Source organism: Triticum dicoccoides, chromosome 2A (assembly GCF_002162155.2).
Source record: "Triticum dicoccoides isolate Atlit2015 ecotype Zavitan chromosome 2A, WEW_v2.0, whole genome shotgun sequence".
Lineage (NCBI taxonomy): Eukaryota > Viridiplantae > Streptophyta > Magnoliopsida > Poales > Poaceae > Triticum > Triticum dicoccoides.
In genome coordinates, this window is record NC_041382.1 from 682802755 (window position 1) to 682819121 (window position 16367).

At 46.9% G+C, this 16367-nt stretch overlaps 3 protein-coding genes across 4 annotated transcripts; 1 reads left to right on the forward strand and 2 right to left on the reverse strand.

Annotated features, from left to right (window-relative positions):
• Positions 1 to 745: 745 nt before the first annotated feature.
• On the forward strand, positions 746 to 6602 carry LOC119356233 (multiple RNA-binding domain-containing protein 1-like). Its single transcript, XM_037623161.1, has 15 exons — positions 746 to 1113; positions 1224 to 1334; positions 1694 to 1808; positions 1962 to 2809; positions 2916 to 3047; positions 3213 to 3299; positions 3388 to 3511; positions 3739 to 4062; positions 4251 to 4315; positions 4876 to 5047; positions 5226 to 5330; positions 5420 to 5521; positions 5643 to 5816; positions 6091 to 6222; positions 6308 to 6602. Exons 1-15 carry the CDS (start codon positions 746 to 748, stop codon positions 6470 to 6472), a joined length of 3024 nt encoding a protein of 1007 aa, XP_037479058.1. The 3' UTR covers positions 6473 to 6602.
• A 134-nt stretch (positions 6603 to 6736) lies between these two features.
• LOC119356234 (vacuolar-sorting receptor 7-like) lies at positions 6737 to 9785 on the reverse strand. Of its 2 annotated transcripts, XM_037623163.1 has the most exons (7): positions 8484 to 9782; positions 8301 to 8384; positions 8140 to 8216; positions 7780 to 8011; positions 7427 to 7665; positions 7188 to 7309; positions 6737 to 7057 (listed from the first exon to the last, which is right to left on the reverse strand). In XM_037623163.1, the coding sequence occupies exons 1-6, from the start codon at positions 9661 to 9663 to the stop codon at positions 7196 to 7198; spliced, it is 1926 nt and encodes a 641-aa protein (XP_037479060.1). In that variant the 5' UTR covers positions 9664 to 9782; the 3' UTR covers positions 6737 to 7057; positions 7188 to 7195. The 2 variants fall into 2 exon arrangements, with proteins under 2 accessions (XP_037479060.1, XP_037479059.1); XM_037623162.1 differs by having other exon boundaries at positions 7427 to 8011; positions 8484 to 9785.
• Positions 9786 to 10798: 1013 nt separating this feature from the next.
• On the reverse strand, positions 10799 to 13143 carry LOC119356235. The gene is made up of 2 exons (XM_037623164.1): positions 12825 to 13143; positions 10799 to 11185 (listed from the first exon to the last, which is right to left on the reverse strand). The coding sequence occupies exons 1-2, from the start codon at positions 13036 to 13038 to the stop codon at positions 11040 to 11042; spliced, it is 360 nt and encodes a 119-aa protein (XP_037479061.1). The 5' UTR covers positions 13039 to 13143; the 3' UTR covers positions 10799 to 11039.
• Between the last annotated feature and the right edge of the window lie 3224 nt (positions 13144 to 16367).

Here is a 16367-nt window from a genome sequence, read left to right on the forward strand (position 1 = left end):
CACCAAGAAAACAACATGTTTCATTTGTTTGAGACAATATCGCGAAGCTTTTCATTAACTCATCACAATGTTACAGGGATGAAAGTAAGATCACCAGGATTGTCTAACCAAACATGACGGGCAACCCAAGTGAGAGAGCATGCTTGGCTAAATTGTGAGCCTCGGTATTCGAGCTCCTAAATTCATGACTAATTTAAAAGACTGCATATACTCGGGACCTCCTATATGGCGACCTACGTGTGGGAAACCAGTGAAGCCCGCACCCCCCTCCCCCTGCGCGCCCTCATGAGCCGGCCCATGTGTGGGACGGGAAGCCCCTTGATTTTTTTTCTTTTTTCTGTTGTAAGTTTTTTCTTTTTAAAAATAATTTAGGATTTCAAAAAAGTTGTGAATTGTGCAAAAAATGTCCGTGCATTCAATAAATGCTCATGATTTGAAAAATAATGAGGAAATGATAAATGCTCATGGATTCAAAAACTGTTTGTGATTCCGAAAAAATTGTCTATTAAAAAAATTACAATTTTAAAAATGTTCACGAATTGTTTAAAAAATTCATAGTTTTTATAAAATTTTAAAAATATTCAATTGTTTTTGAAAAATTCAAAAAATGTACGCTGATTCAAAAAATATTCATGAACTCAAATAATGTTTTTCATAAATAATAAATATTTACTATTTTAAAAAAAATTGCCAAATTTTAAATATTGTTCGCCGATTCAAGAAAAATGTTCCCGAGTTCCAAACAATGTACGCATTAAATAGGAGTGGCCGTATTACCCCCGTTTTTACCCGAGTGCCAACCCCTTCGAGCCGTAGCAGCAGTACGGCCCAACGAACTTGGGTTGGTACCGTGTGCATCGCAGTTCGGGCCTGCCAGGGGGCTATACGGCCCAGTTCCATCTCGCACAAGGGCTTGGCCCGACACGGTGAGACTCCCTGCCCTGCCCTATCGCCGCCGCCGGCCGCCATTGCCAGTAAACCTTCAACCGGTGACTCCCACCGCCCCCAAAGGCCAAAACCTACTCGCCCTACCGCCTCATCCCCAAACCCTACTACCACCCGGCCCCCTTCGCCGCCGCAGCAGCAGCACGGGAACCTCGCCGCGGACGCCATGTGAGTTCCCGCCTTTTCGCGATTGCCGCGCAGCCGGCCGAGCTGCTCTCCGTCGTCTCGCTGCTGTGTTACCGCCTGGTGCTTGATTTGACATAGCTAGTGCCTCGCAGGTCGTCGCGGCTGTGCGTGAAGAATCTGCCCAAGGGCGCCGACGAGAAGCGGCTGCGGGAGGTGTTCTCGCGGAAGGGCGAGGTGACCGACGCCAAAGTCATCCGAACCAAGTAAGCGCCTGGCCTGGGCTGCATATGTGCGAATTCAACCATATTATGTGTTTATCTGGTTAGAATCGAACGACTAGATTTGTGTTCCCTTTTACGGAACACATGATATTCCTCCGGAAAGTTAGTAGGGAAAATGGCAGCTTCAATTGGACAAGAGAGTCAACATCTCACTTTTGTATCTTTGTTTCCTGCATCTTCAAACCTGGCCCGGCATCCATTGCACCTCATCACTCTGTAATGGGCAGGCACAGTGAAACCTGACTTGAACCACACCACATGTGGCTGTCTGCCTGGTGTAAAGAAATTGCATTTGTAGCCTGAAGACTATTTGTAAATTGATTCGCTTTGCGTGTTTATAGGGACGGAAAGAGCAGGCATCTTGCATTTATTGGTTTCAGAACCAATGAAGAGGCAGCGGAGGCCCTCAACTATTTCAACAATACATACATTGACACTTCTAAGATCACCTGTGAGGTACTTTACTTTCTAAATGGGATTCAGCCTTTTTTTTCTCTTTTGTATACGTATTGGATGCACTGCTGTAGCTTGTAGGCGATTGAATGATACTTTGGTGGGTTGAGATGGGGGTGAGTAAACATGTCTTATAAATATTCTGGTGTCTGACAGATTGCACGGAAGATTGGTGATCCTGATGCTCCTCGCCCTTGGAGTCGCCATTCTTTGAAAAAGCCAGAATATAATGCTAAAGACAAGTCTAACAGTGGCGATGTTAATGCACCACTGAAGAATTCCAAGAGCCAAGGAAAGTCTGCTGATGTGGGAGCTTCTAAAGGCACTATAGCTAATGATCCCAAGTTCCAAGAGTTTCTTCAAGTTATGCAACCCCGATCTAAAGCAAAGATGTGGGCAAATGATACAACGGGTACCCTTGATGATGCTGCCAAAGATAGCACGGTAGCTACTGGATCCAAGAAGTCGCAGAAGAGTGAAAATGATTCATCGTCTGAAAATGATTCATCTTCTGACGATGATTTTGAGGAGAAAATAACAAATGATTTGCCCTCACAAAATGCTTCAGAGAAGCTTCAAACTGAAAGTAAACGAGACAACAGTATGACAGATATGGACTTCTTCAAGAGTAAAATTAGAAAAGACTGGTCTGATTCCGAATCTGATGATGAAGATTCTGGTGATGAGTTGGGCAACAACACTGATGATGAAGAACCATCTGATGAATTGCTTGAGGCAAATGAAAAGGGTCAGATGGTGGATCAAAAGGGTAATCTAAACCAGAAAAATCATGAAGATAAGAAAGCGCCCATGGAAGGTAGTGACACGCAAGAAGTGGAAGATTCTGACAACCAAGACGGTGAACATATTGACAGCCAACAAAAAGATGAAAATCATGCCAATCAAGAAACAGAAGATGTTGAAGCCGCTTCAACTACTGATGAAAAGAAGCTGGCACTGGAGACTGGCCGTTTATATATCTGCAACCTTCCATATGCAACTACGTATGTTTTTACTTGGTGGCATTACTTCAGATCAGCATTTATGTGTATATTCAAGATTTTAGCTGTTTGCCTTTTCTTACAAGGATATTGTTGCTTGTGGTTTCAGTGAAGAGGATCTGGTTCAGCTATGCAGCCAGTATGGCGATGTTGAACAGGCACATATTGTCGTCGATAAAACCACTAAGCTCTCAACAGGCAGAGGTTACGTGCTTTTTAGCCTTCCAGACTCAGCAGTCAGGTAAATATTTGGCTAGCAGCTTTGTTATCTTCGATGCAGAAGGATAGGCTTATTTCTTTTTTGACAGTTCAACTTACAGGAGATTGTTTAATCCTTCACTGTACAGACTTACTTTCCTCCATGCATATTTGCATGATGCATGACAACTTGATATGTGGTTTGCAGGGCACTTGATGAATTAGACAACTTAAGTTTTCAGGGGCGACTATTACGTGTTAAGGCTGCTAAACCACTTAATAATAAGACATTTGAGTAAGAAAAGAAGTTCCTTCTGTGCTGTTTCCTTTCATTGTTTGGCTGTGCAAATAATGTGCTATTCATTTACTCTTAAATTGTCAAGGTCTAGTCATTTTGCTGTTGACGAGAAAATGAATCTCAAGGAGAGAAGGTTGGAACAAAAGAAAACTTCTGAAATTGGCGGGGATACAAGAGCATGGAACAGCTTTTATATGCGTCAAGATACTGTATGGTTATCTTCTAGCCTTGACATTGAGTACTGGTTTTTGTTTGTGCCAACTCAACATGTCGTTTATGTACTTTTGTTGAGGCAATTGTCGTTTATGTACTTCTGTCGAGAAAATATTGTTGCAAATCACATGATATTGTTGTCAGACATTTCCTCGCTGTTCCTTTTTGAACAATCCTCTTATCTTTCATGTCAACTGATTGAAGCAATTGCGTTTGTGTTTAGGTCGTTGAAAACATAGCAAGGAAGAATGGTATAAGTAAGAGCGAATTACTTCATAGGGAAGCGGATGACCTTGCTGTTCGTATTGCTCTTGGTGAGACACATGTCATTGCGGAGACCAAAAAATATCTATCTAGGTCTGGAGTTAATGTTGATGCCTTGGAAGAACATACTTCCAAAAGAAACGAGAAGTTGAAACGAAGCAACCATGTGATATTGGTAAAAAACTTGCCATATAGTTCTTCCGAAGAAGATCTCGCTGCGATGTTTCAGAAACATGGAAGTTTGGATAAAATCATTCTCCCACCGACGAGAGTATTCGCCTTGGTATGTTCTACGTTTTACTTGTGTTGTTTCACTGTTTGTTGTCATGCTGGTTGTGGCATTGCCTTTTGGAACTATTTATGGGCGTATATCATTCGCTCTTAGGATTGCGAGTTTGCTTTGCCACCTGAGCTGATAACGCCCCTCTTCACTTCTTGTATTTTTCTGAGTTATTTCTTTTGGTGTCTCAGGTAGTCTTCGTTGAAGCAACTGAGGCTCGTCATGCTTTCAAAAAATTGCTATACACACGATACAAGTAAGTTTCTGCAGTGGTGCTAGTTAATTCATTGTTAATTAAAAATATTCCAGCTCACAAAGTTTGCACTCTGTATTAATTATTTAATCGGGATCGGGTTCCATAATGTAATTTTCTTTGTTCAAGTAAAGTAATGCAACGAATGGTATGTCTGACCTTCAATTAGGAAGGTTCTCTTTAGTTTGTACTCCTTCCGATCCTAAATATAAGTCTTTTTAGAGATTCCAATACGAACTATGTACGGATGTATATAAACATATTTTAGAGTGTAGATTCACTCATTTTGCTCAATATGTAGTCCATATTGGAATCTCTAAAAAGACTTATATTTAGGAACGGAGGGAGTATATTCTTAAAAACTCATATAGATACCAGAGGCTGTAATTCTGCTATGGAGATATTTTAAGCTACTCTGCATCCTTTCATTTTAGTGTTGTTTAGTTTTGGTTACCCATCGTATCTTCTGAAATTTCTGTCAATTTTTATAACTATAGCTCTTAGCTTGGTTTATAGAAATCTACACTTCTGTATTTCATAATAATCTCGCTTTTGGATTGTAGGGATACTCCACTGTATTTGGAATGGGCACCTGACAATATTTTATCTCCTACCTCAACAACCATGGAAGAAGACGAAACAAATACCGCTGGTGAGAGGATTATTACAAAAGCTATTGTAGATCAAACAAAGGAAGGAGTTAGTGCTGAAGAGATTGATCCTGATAGAGTGGAGGTTTGCAGCTTTCTCTAACTCTTGCTTTCTTGTTTCTTATGACTCATGAGGAGCATTTGTTATACTTAGCCTTCTCCATTGTACAGATTATGAACAGAACAGTTATTTATTTTCTTTTGGTTACCCCGATTATACTTGGGCTATTACAATCTTAGTAATGCACCATTGTTCGTTGCAGTCCCGATCTGTATTTGTCAAGAATTTGAATTTCAAGACTACAGATGAATCGTTAAAGCAGCATTTCAGTACAAAATTGAAGACCGGGAGCCTTAAAAGTGCAACGGTATGGACATGCTTATGAATATCAAACGCATTCTTGGTTGTCCCACTATCTTAATTCTTTACCCATCGTTTTTCCGAGTCACTATTTAGGTGAAAAAACATATTAAGAAAGGCAAGAATGTTTCAATGGGATTTGGCTTCGCTGAGTTTGATTCGGTTGAAACTGCAACCAGTGTGTGCAAGGATCTACAGGTATCCTCCATTTGACCTGCCTGTCAGGGTTCTCCTCCCCTCTGTATTTTTTTTGTTTTTGTTTACAGCATAATGTGCTCATATAGATATGCGGCATGCTAAATGAACTGCGTGTTAATAGGGAACGGTCTTGGATGGGCATGCTCTGATCTTACAACTATGCCATGGGAGAAAGGATGGTCAAACTGCGAAGAAAAATGAGAAGGACAAGAGTTCAACCAAACTGCTTGTGCGAAATGTAGCGTTTGAAGCAACTGAAAAGGACCTGAGGCAATTATTCAGTCCATTTGGCCAGGTGAATGTCCTCCTTTTGTTGTCGAAATCTATTTGAAAACCCAGATGAAGACCAAGAACAGTCTCTAGGGATTTGGATTCAATTTCATTGAAAATTGCAATAATAATATCATCATGAAGAAAAAAATTCAACTCCTCGCAACAAGAAAGTATTTAAACATAATTGGATTTTACTTTTAGATGGACCCAATAAAGAGTCCATGGCTTCTGGGTGGATGAAAATGCTATATTCTTCCTGAAATCTGATGAGTTTATGTTGATGAAAACAATTTCAGATCAAAACCCTGAGGCTGCCCATGAAGTTTGGAAGTCACAGAGGTTTCGCGTTTGTCGAATTCGTGACGAAGCAAGAGGCACAGAACGCCCTTCAAGCCCTTGCAAGCACCCATCTCTATGGCCGACATCTGGTATGAGCCTCTCTCATTCAAGATCACACCCCCTATGCTTGACGAACCAACTGCAGTATGTTGACTTTGTTGCATTCACTTTCAGGTGATTGAGCGAGCCAAAGAGGGAGAGACCCTCGAAGAATTGCGAGCAAGAACCGCCGCTCAGTTTGTGGACGAACAGAGCGGTTTCCAGCGGATGTCCAAGAAGAGGAAACAGACTAGTCTGGTGGACGAAGGCTCTGTTAAGTTCTCAAGGATAGTAGAATGATAATGTTCTGGAGGTAACACCAGGCGTCAAATTTTTGACCATGTAGTATATGATAGCATCACTCATCTAAGCCGAGCCTCTTCTACCTTCTCTTGTTTCTTTCGGGTTGTCCAAGCATTTGTTTTTATCATGCCGTGTCGTGTTGGTGCTGGGGAAAAGGAGAATGCAGCGGCTCGTATGTGGAAAATGGAAAACAGTGCGCCCAAAAAAGGCATTTACAAGAAGTCAAAATGATCCAGTTCGAGACACATTGATGCCACAAAATCAGAAAATGGCCTGGTGTTCTGCTTGTTCAGCTCTATAACAAATCTGTACCAGCAGCAGCTATTCTTGTCCAGCCTGCAGTGAACATCTTTATCTCAAATTTTGTACAGCAATGTGCAGATTCATAGCTGCTATGTGCAAACCGTATTATGTTTTCCGTATCGAGATCTATCTGGCACAGTTGTCTACAAAGGCAACAAGTAGGAAAATGCAAGAGCTCCTGCCTCTGTCCTGTCAGGTAAAGCTATAAGCAACCTCTTTCATGTGCGCCACATGGTATTCACCATTTGTTTGAATTCTACCTTGAAATCTTACAGCTGCCTGCAAGTATGAGCAATAGTAATTAATCAAATCAAGCAAACAGCACTAATAATCAACACCTGAATTTCACTACCTTGATAGATTTCGGATGCCAAAACAGGCAAAACTAGATGTGCCATTCATTCATTACCTGGCTATCTATGCTGCTTCCACGGCCTCCTCCCTCAGCGGCCGGTTCTCGCCGCTGCTGCTCTGGCTCTCCAGAGGCATGTACTGCGACATGATCGCCGCCACCTCCGAGTCCATGTACCGCTGCACCAGATTTTTCATTTTATTTATCGTCAGCAAAGAAATACCCAATGCTTGTATTTGCCGTGTCATTCATTCATTTCGAGACGGAGGAGGTTGCCTCTGAACTCTGGTCCTTACCCTGAGCCTGTACTTGTAGAAGGCGAACCCGGCGAGCCCGGCGCCGGCGAGGCACGACAGCACCAGCGCCGTCACCATCCACCCCATCGCCGCCGCGCTCTTCCCCACGCAGGTGTCCTCGGCCTGGATGTACACCTGGTTGCCGCCGCCGCCGCAGCTGCAGTGGTACCCGCCCCAGTTGTTCTTGCAGGAGCAGCCCGGGCAGGTGCACGCCACCTTCTCGCTGCACTCGTCCACGTCTGCAATGGCGGTTCGGAGTATTATCAGTCTCCTACCACCCACAGCCAGAGCCCACAGGCCACAGAGAGACTGCAAATGGAAGGAAGGTGAACGACTGAGCGAGTTGAACGCACCTTCGCAGGTGAGGCCGTCGCCCTTGAACCCCGGCGGGCACTCGCAGCCGCTGAGCGACCCGGAGCCCTTGCAGGCGGAGAAGGTCTTGCCGTGCCTTGTCTCCTTCCAGCACCCGCCGTTGTTGGCGGCGCACCGGCCGGGGCCGACGGGCTTGCACTCCTTGTACCCGTTGCCCTCGTACTGCACGCCGTCCACCGCCGGGCACTCGCACACCCTCCCCCTGTACGTGTCCTGCAGTGCCATGCCAACGCGCGCACCGGTCAGTTTTACCGTGGGAGTGTTCTGAATATCGGATGGACACACGCCGCTGCAACCTTCTGAATGTTGTTCAGAAAAGGAATGGAGGATGGATGCTGTACCTTGCAGGCGGTGATGTTGGTCTTGTCGTCGCGCCAGCAGCCGCCGTTGTTGTGCAGGCACTCGTCGGTCTCCATGTCTGCAACCAGATCGTACAGATCCGTTATCACCAGTAAGCAGCACTAGTGAAATGAAGCGATCGATCGATCAGGTTGTAATAAACCTTGTGTCATGCACACACGGGGCTCGGTGGTCTCCTTGAAACCGGCGCAGATCGCCTTGAGGACGGCCGTGCTCTCCAGCTTCCCTGCAAAAACAGAAACGAAACCACGATCAGTTTCTTTCAGACAAATTCAGCAATCGCCATGAAATCAGGAGAAGCCACCAAGCTCGACCGCATTCGTACCCCGGTACTGCACGTTGTTGATGACCAGCGTGGGCAGGATGGTGACGTCGCCTCGATCCCCCTGCCCGACCTGCACGACCTGCTCCGTCCGGAGCACGTCGTTGTCGGCGTCGGCGTCGGGGTCGCCCATGCACTTGTCGATCAGCTCCGCCGGCAGGCCCAGCGACGCCACCACCTCCTCGGCGCACCCGCGGGAGTACCTCTTCTCCCGCATGGAGCACCGCACGCGGTAGTCGGCCACGAAGTCCCACCACGCCCACGACGCGTTGCGGGCGTTGGCCACCCGGTGCACGCACAGCTGCCGGAGGTTCTCCAGCACCACGTCGCGGCCCCGGTAGCCGGCGCCCAGGTCCCCCTCCGGGTCCGGCGCGCAGTAGCGGCCGCGGTTGATGCACTGCGACGCGCACTGCCGCGTGCCCCGGTACTCGTCGGGGCAGAACCACGTGATGTAGTGCGGCGTGAAGAGCGCGTCGCCGGCCTTCTCCAGCAGCTGCGCGTGGCCCCGGAACGCCGCCACGAACGCCGCCTGCTCGTCGCACCGCGGCCCGCACTCGTCGTTGCTGTTGGTCCAGAACTCGTACTCCACCCGCGCGTCCGGGTTCGGCATCGACTCGCGCCAGTCGAGGCGGACCACCACCTCGGCGCCGCCGGAGTCGGAGGCGGCGGCGCGGAGCGCGTCGCCGAAGGGCTTGGAGACGAGCGCGGAGGGGGCGGTGATGTTGGCCAGGAAGGCCATGTCGGGGGTCTCCTCCTCCGGGGTGTCCATGGTCAGCAGCGGCTCCTCCACGCTGTCGGCCACCAGCACCGCCGCCGCGCCCGCCTGCTGCGCGTGCCACGTCTTGAGCGCGAAGTAGCAGCCGCCGCGGTCCACCAGGAGCACCACGGGCCGGCCGGACCGCGACTTGAACGCCGTCGCCCCGAACGGCTTGCACCCGTTGGCCTGCCCCGCGTCCGCCGGGTACAGCACCACGCCGGTCAGCGTGCCGCCGTAGTCGGGGACGCCGTAGTTGGCGATGGCGGCCTCGTGGCGGCCCCGTAGCGAGTGCGGCGACAGCACCTTGATGCTGTTCTTCTCCACCACGAACCGCGCCGACGCCACGCTCGCCGTGGCCACCACGACGAGCCACAGCGCCGCCGCGAGCCTGCCCCTCCTCCCGTGCCCGTGGAGCGCCATCGCCATGCCTCTCGGTCCGGTCTAGCTCTGCTTCCTCTGCGTTCTTGTAGAAAATTTCGTGGCTGGGTTGGTTAAAACGGGAGACCACGTAGTGGAGACGACATGGAGGTTGGCCGGGGAGGAGACTTCAGATTACGAGTTTTTCATAGCAAAATTGTACTAGGAGAATAAAAACATTTTGGGGGAGGGGAATTGGTCCGTAGACTGCAAATTGGAGTCTAAAAGTTCAAAGGTTGAAAATTTCCACGTTATGTCGCTGTACAAGATGATGTGACAACTTTGTAATTTTGCATTGACCGGCTGCAAGTCTGCTAAAAGTTTTTTATTTCCTTTGAAAGGAGCACTATGCTAGAGATGTGACATTGCTTGCTTCGCACAGCAACACGCCGTGACGTGATAATTAGGCCCTGACCGATTCCATTCTCCATTTTTTTCTTTGGCTGATTTGATCCATGAGAGTCGTGACACTGACATTGGAGATGCCCTAACCAGCCAGCTCAAGGTTGGGGTCAGTCAGCGGGTGAGGGCAATCATGGCAACTGGCCGTGTGGGATACATCAGGCAGACGTGCCAAGAACAACTCAACCCTATTTTTACACATCAGATTCGATCCGTTTAATTCAAATAATAACACAACTACCCAAGCCATGATAATTAAATGGCATTCTGGTGGCTGCTTAAGGCCACTGATTGATGCTTACATGAGAGATCAGAGGCCATGTTAGAAAACCATGAACTGAGCTCTTGAAATGCCACGAATGGGTTACACAACTGGTGCTATTTTGTTTCCAGCACAATCTGTTGTGCACATGAGTAGATGATTGTGACTGAATTTGTATTTTGGCCTGCTTGATGCATTCTGGGATCTGCATCAGGGTTTCCATATGCTACCTAACGGAACATGGGCTCATATGAACAGCAGGCATGTGTCAAGGCTGGAAGTCGAGCTCGCCGGAGAAATGGCATACAGGCAGGTCGACATAAGTTATGCAACAGGAGCGGAATGGTAAGGCCCCTTCCAAAGATATGACATACTCCATCTCAAAATATAAGACATTTTTTACTTCGATTTGAACTGCATAACATCTTATATTTTGGGACGTTGAACTGCAAAACATCTTATATTTTGGGACGTCGGCAGTAGTTCACAATGGCATAACCTCGTAATCAGGTGAGCTCAAGTTCAGACAAGTGGGTACAAACAGATGAACTTGGCAGACACTAGTTTCGTCTCGAGTGCTCGTTGAGATATTCCAGTACATTTGTTGGCCACCCTAGAATGGATGGTTAACACTTAGGTGCACAAGCAGAATTACCGTTACATGCGTTGTTCAAACTAACGAAACAAAATTGCATGATACATAACAGAGCAGCTCGCACACCTAATAACTCTTCTTCCCAGAATTTCCCTTCTTCCTAGCTTTTCTCTTGTCTTTCTTGATCTTCAAGTGAAGCTGTACCTTCTTCTTGCTAATGGTGCCCATTGGCTTCAGGAAGGATGCAGACTTCTTGCTTCCTCCATCAACCTCTGTATACATGAAGAGAGGACATGACTCAACAAAAACATAGAAGGGTGACGTAGAACTGAAATTAAAGAACCTAAAAGGGTTGGCATGTCCAATAACAATGGAATTGTTTCTGTAACACTGAAGCATCCAATCTCAGAAGCCAACAATTTGTCATGCCAGATAAACTGGGTTACTGACGTCTACCTTCGACGTATCGACTGCGGGGGTGTTGAGATACTCTGATCACATGTACTTAGGCAGCTAGAATCTTCTTTTATTGTTTCCTAGTCTACGGATATCTGCCGATCCTTTCCTTGTATAGCGGATACGGTTGAGATATCCTTGCCCTTGTACTTCATATATATGCTATGGCATACGATCAATGAACATATCACTAATCTACACTATGTTCATTGATCGTATGCCGTAGCATATATATATAGAGTACAAGGATATCTCAACCGTATCCGCTATACAAGGAAAGGATCGGGAGATATCCGTAGACTAGGAAACAATAAAAGAAGATCATAGTCGCCTAAGTACATGCGACCATGAGTATCTCAACACCCCCCACAGTCGATACGTCGCGAGTGACGCAGAGACTGGACCAAAACTCCACGAAGGTAGACGTCGGTAACCCGGTTTATCTGGCATGACTCAACAAAAATACAGAAGGGTGACATGGAATTGAAATTAAAGAATCTAAGGCCTTGTACAATGCAAGAAGCTTACGGGAGGTGCTTAGAGCAATAAATCAGTCTTTCTTTAAGCACCAGTGCTTATTTGTAGAAGGGAGATGCCTAGGTAGGAGTCTCTCCTGTAGAAATAGACATTGGCGCTTCAGAAAAACCCAGTTTATTTTACTAAGCACCTCCCTAAGCACCTAGCATTGTACAAGGCCTAATAGGCTGGCATGTTCAGTAACAGTGGAGTTGTTTCTGTAACACTGAAGCATCCAATCCAGAAGCCAACAGTTTGCCAAGAAAAGATACAAGCGATGGCATATTGACTCTAGAATTTACACCCAGAAGCATCACAATGAAGCTATGTGAGCACTATGTGACAAAAACTGGCATAATTCAAACAAACAATAAAATTCTATTGCTAACCCGATCCAGACACCAGAAAGCAAATCAAATACATAAGCAATAAGCAGCTAAGATGCAAGCCGGGGGCAAAATCTTCAGTTAAAAGGACCCATGCAGGTCAAGGCTTGATAAAACGCACTGATCGCAAATCATTTTCAGCTCATATAACGTTTCAAATCATGCATTAATCAGGTAACTCTACTCTCATCCCTAGTAGCACACTCCAAAGGCGGTTCAAACCAAACATTAAAACGCTTAGGCGTTATCGACCTTGTTCAGAAGAAAAAGACCAAACTAAGCAACTACTATTGTCACTTAGACAAACTCCACGGTTCATCCCTACAAAAGAAATTGGTAGATGCAGCTACTGACAGACAATCTGCGCATGACCCAAACCTTCACAATATTCACCGCAAGTTGGCAGCAGAAAGCCCACTACGAGCTAATTTTCCGTACTTCCTACCTGACGAATCGAGTTACTCATGTACTCCACTATTTAAGCCTAATGAAGTAATGATCTCAGCAACACCGAACACCCCGCGGTAATCCAGCAAGGAAAGAGGGGGCTCACCCATGGCCGAGGCCCGGCTGGCGGCGGCGGCAGCGGCGGCGGCGAGGGACTCCTCGTACATCGGGTGCACGCGGACGGGGAGCTTGGGGGCCTCGAGGGCGGCGGCCTGCGCGGCCTGCTTGGCGGCCTCCTTCTTGTCGTAGAAGGGCTCCGCGATCTCCCGCCGGAGCGTCCGCAGCCGCTTCTCCCGCTTGGACCGCAGAGACTTCGCCATCTCTCTCTCTCTCTCTCCTCTCTGTCGCCGCCGCAACGAGGGGATGGGGGGAGGAGGAGCTCGGTAGGGTTTGGGAGTCGGCGAAGCAAAGGGAAGAGGCGAAAGCGGGCCTTGTTTCGGTTCTTGTAGGAACGGGTTGCCGTCTCTCCTTGGGCTGGGCTTTGTTGGGAGGTGCTGGGTTTAAACTTCGGGCTAAGCCCATATATAATTGCCAGGCTGTAGGGCCTTCTTTCTATTGGAAGTACGCGTGCTTTATCCTTCATTACAGCATGCAATGGCCTTCATTTAATCTTTTTATCTCAATGGTAGCATGCACACATAAGTCTACTACTTTTGGGCATTAATTATGCCTTGTTCAATGCGTAAATCTCTAAATGTGCAGTCTTTCACGAACGTAGGGAGTAGGTTAAGCACTTGAGCGTGAGCGTGTGTGTTGCGTCGTGTGCTGTGTGCCGCATGGGTGCGTGAGTGTTGCGTGCGTCCATGTGTACGTGTGAGTGTTGCATGTTGCATGCATGCATGGGGCTTACTCCCTCCCATATACATGTTCATATTTCAAGCTTCCTCTGTTCCCTCCATATGGTGATACTCCCTCTGTTCCCAAATAGTACAGAGTAAAAGCCTTCCTCTGTTCTTAAATACGGAGTATTTGTCTTTCTACAGATTTCAACAAGTGACTAGGTACGGAGCAAAATGAGTGAAGTGAGCGTAGAGGCATAGGGATACTGTAGAAAGGAAGTCCTCACGATCCATTATTTCCCATTGTGGTCAAAGAGAACTATTCAACTAGTCTTCGCAGTGAAGTGACAATACACGCTGCAGCAGATGGGACACGTAATTAATAAGCTGAACCAGCGTATTGGTGTTACTAAATCAGCTTTACCCAGTACTGCCATCATGTTTGCCAGTAGAGCACGCTTCCGCAAATACGCCTACGCACATCTGTCCTTCATTAACTGACATATGGACCCTGTTGTGGTAGACCCACATGTCATTGGTGTAACTATTTACACTCCTAAGGATGGTATATCCTGATAGTAGTACTAGTAGAATTGAGATTGAATGCACTTTCTTCCCCGTCTTCCACTCTTCTTCCTCCTCTCTTCTTCTTCCTCCTCTCTTCCCCATCGTCGGCCGCACACCATTTCCCCCCGCTCACTGCTCGCCCGCCCGCGCCATCTTCCTTGATAGCTCGCGCGTACCATATCCCCCCGCTCACTGCTCGGCCACACAAGGAGAAGCTTCTTCGCTCGGCCGCCCGAATCCACTTCCCTGCTGGCTGGCAGGCACCGAAAACCCCAATGGCAGAACCGACTGACACACAGAGCCGCGATTGGAATTCCCTCCCCGATGTTCTCTTGGAGCAGATCTGTAGTCGTATGGACCTACTCAGCACCGTCCGTCTGGCCGCATGCTCGGTGTCTATGTACCGTCTACTCGTCTGCAACCGGCCGGGTCTTTTCAAGACACCCTGCTTGCTGATGCTCGATCCTCGTAGGTCGCCCAGACACCGACTTGACGATCCTACGGAGGTTGCCGTGGTGCCCCTCGACATGCTACCACTACCCGTCCACCTGTCCTTCATGCGCGGTCACTACTGGGTGGGCATGAAGGCCAACTAGATCGTCCTCATCCACCACATCAGTAGTTCGTGGCGTCTCATGGATATCTACACCCAGCGAGAGATCACCCTTCCATCGTTGGATACCGCCGCCATCGAGCCTTGCGGCCCGCCGGACACTCCTGCCTACTACGCACGAGATGCATCAAGCTTTTGGGTTGACCTCTGTTTGCAGAAAGTTGTAATCTGCGAAGTGCCCACACCATCAGAAGACTACATGGATTACAAGCTCATTGCCTTGTTCAACATGTGATTAGTCTATCTGGAATTCGGTCGCCATACATGGTTATGGCTCATCATCAATCCTGTTGAGGCAACATTTCTGTCTGATGCTATAGTGCACGAAGGCATCGTTTACGCGGTCGACGCACAGATTGGCTGCCTATACTGGTGGAATCTATCATCGTGTAATTGTTCTATCTCATCTCATCTTTACCTTATGAATACAACTGCATGTTCATTTGTTACAAATTTAGAGTGCATAGCATGTCTATAACCACATCATTGCTATATGTTCCTCTCATTTCCTAGATTTTTATGACCACACATGTTATTGTTAGAGTTGATATGAGAAAAATTGGCATCTAATGATTGTTAGAATACATATTATGAGCATAACATCATGATTGCTATATGTTACTCTTGTTTACAAGATTTTTATAACAACGCATGTTATTGCTTAGAGTTGATATGAGAACAGTAGTAGTAAGTGCTATGGTAGAACATGAGTAGGCGCTGTCATAGTTGTTTTTCTCTCATTGTTACATGATGTTTGAACCATGACATATTGCTAGAATATGAAAGCCATTGGCTTATTTTTTTAACTTGGGGTATGATTATGACCACGACATTGCAATTCTCTGTCTATGATATGTGTCGCTGTTATAATAATCTTAATTCCACACATACTCTGAACATGATTGTTTATTTTTGTCCTTTTGGTCTCCAATTTGAATTGTTGCAGTAGACGCAAATGCGCTGGCCTTCATGATTCCAGGACCTGGAATCATGCCAGCCGATGGGTGGTGGTTTATCGCTCGTTCAGCTGACGGCGGTCATTTGATGATCATTCGCACGTACCAAATTGATCAAACCATTACATCAAACCACATGAAGTACAATGCATGGGGCGTTCGTGAAATTGATGCCTATGACTGCTTCGTGTTTGAGAAAGATCCCAGCTCCGCTGGGCCATGCGTATTCAACTGGAGGCGGGTTTACAGCCTTGGCAACCACTCCTTGTTCCTCGGTCTCAATTATCCGATCATCCAACCAATCATCGATCATATCACCGACGATGATTACTGTGCTATGCAACTTCCGTTCGCGAGGGGGGGGGCTGTGTTTACACATCATATCATGGGTTTCATGAATCACCATATCCAGAGATTCATCGACACAGCTTGTTGCCAGATAATCTTCAGCGTGTGAAAGGCATCAAGCTTTCATGCGATGGATGGCTTTTGCAAACTCGACATGCGGCGATGTGGTTCATGCCAACAGCAAATATGCACAACTTGATTCGTGCTGATATCTAGACTGAGCCATGTATTTTGCTGCTGTAGCACGACCCTCTTTTGTTGGATATTATGTACTGTTGTTAGTTTAAAACACTCCTCTAGTTTGAAGGATAAATACCTTCCTGGGATCAAGTGCATCCTAACTCACCTGCGTAGGATGTACTGATGATGATGATGGAGATGTTGTG

Excerpts from the sequence above, each read along its gene's own strand:
- LOC119356233 (XM_037623161.1), top strand. The coding sequence starts at position 746 with ATGTACGCATTAAATAGGAGTGGCCGTATTACCCCCGTTTTTACCCGA. Across the intron at positions 1,335-1,693 it reads GCCAAAGTCATCCGAACCAA|GGACGGAAAGAGCAGGCATC; the intron begins GTAAGCGCCTGG and ends GCGTGTTTATAG. Across the intron at positions 3,512-3,738 it reads TTTATATGCGTCAAGATACT|GTCGTTGAAAACATAGCAAG; the intron begins GTATGGTTATCT and ends GTTTGTGTTTAG.
- LOC119356234 (XM_037623162.1), bottom strand. The coding sequence starts at position 9,663 with ATGGCGATGGCGCTCCACGGGCACGGGAGGAGGGGCAGGCTCGCGGCG. Across the intron at positions 8,385-8,483 it reads CAACAACGTGCAGTACCGGG|GGAAGCTGGAGAGCACGGCC; the intron begins GTACGAATGCGG and ends CTGTTTTTGCAG. Across the intron at positions 8,012-8,139 it reads CCAACATCACCGCCTGCAAG|GACACGTACAGGGGGAGGGT; the intron begins GTACAGCATCCA and ends ATGGCACTGCAG.
- LOC119356235 (XM_037623164.1), bottom strand. The coding sequence starts at position 13,038 with ATGGCGAAGTCTCTGCGGTCCAAGCGGGAGAAGCGGCTGCGGACGCTC. Across the intron at positions 11,186-12,824 it reads CAGCCGGGCCTCGGCCATGG|AGGTTGATGGAGGAAGCAAG; the intron begins GTGAGCCCCCTC and ends TCATGTATACAG.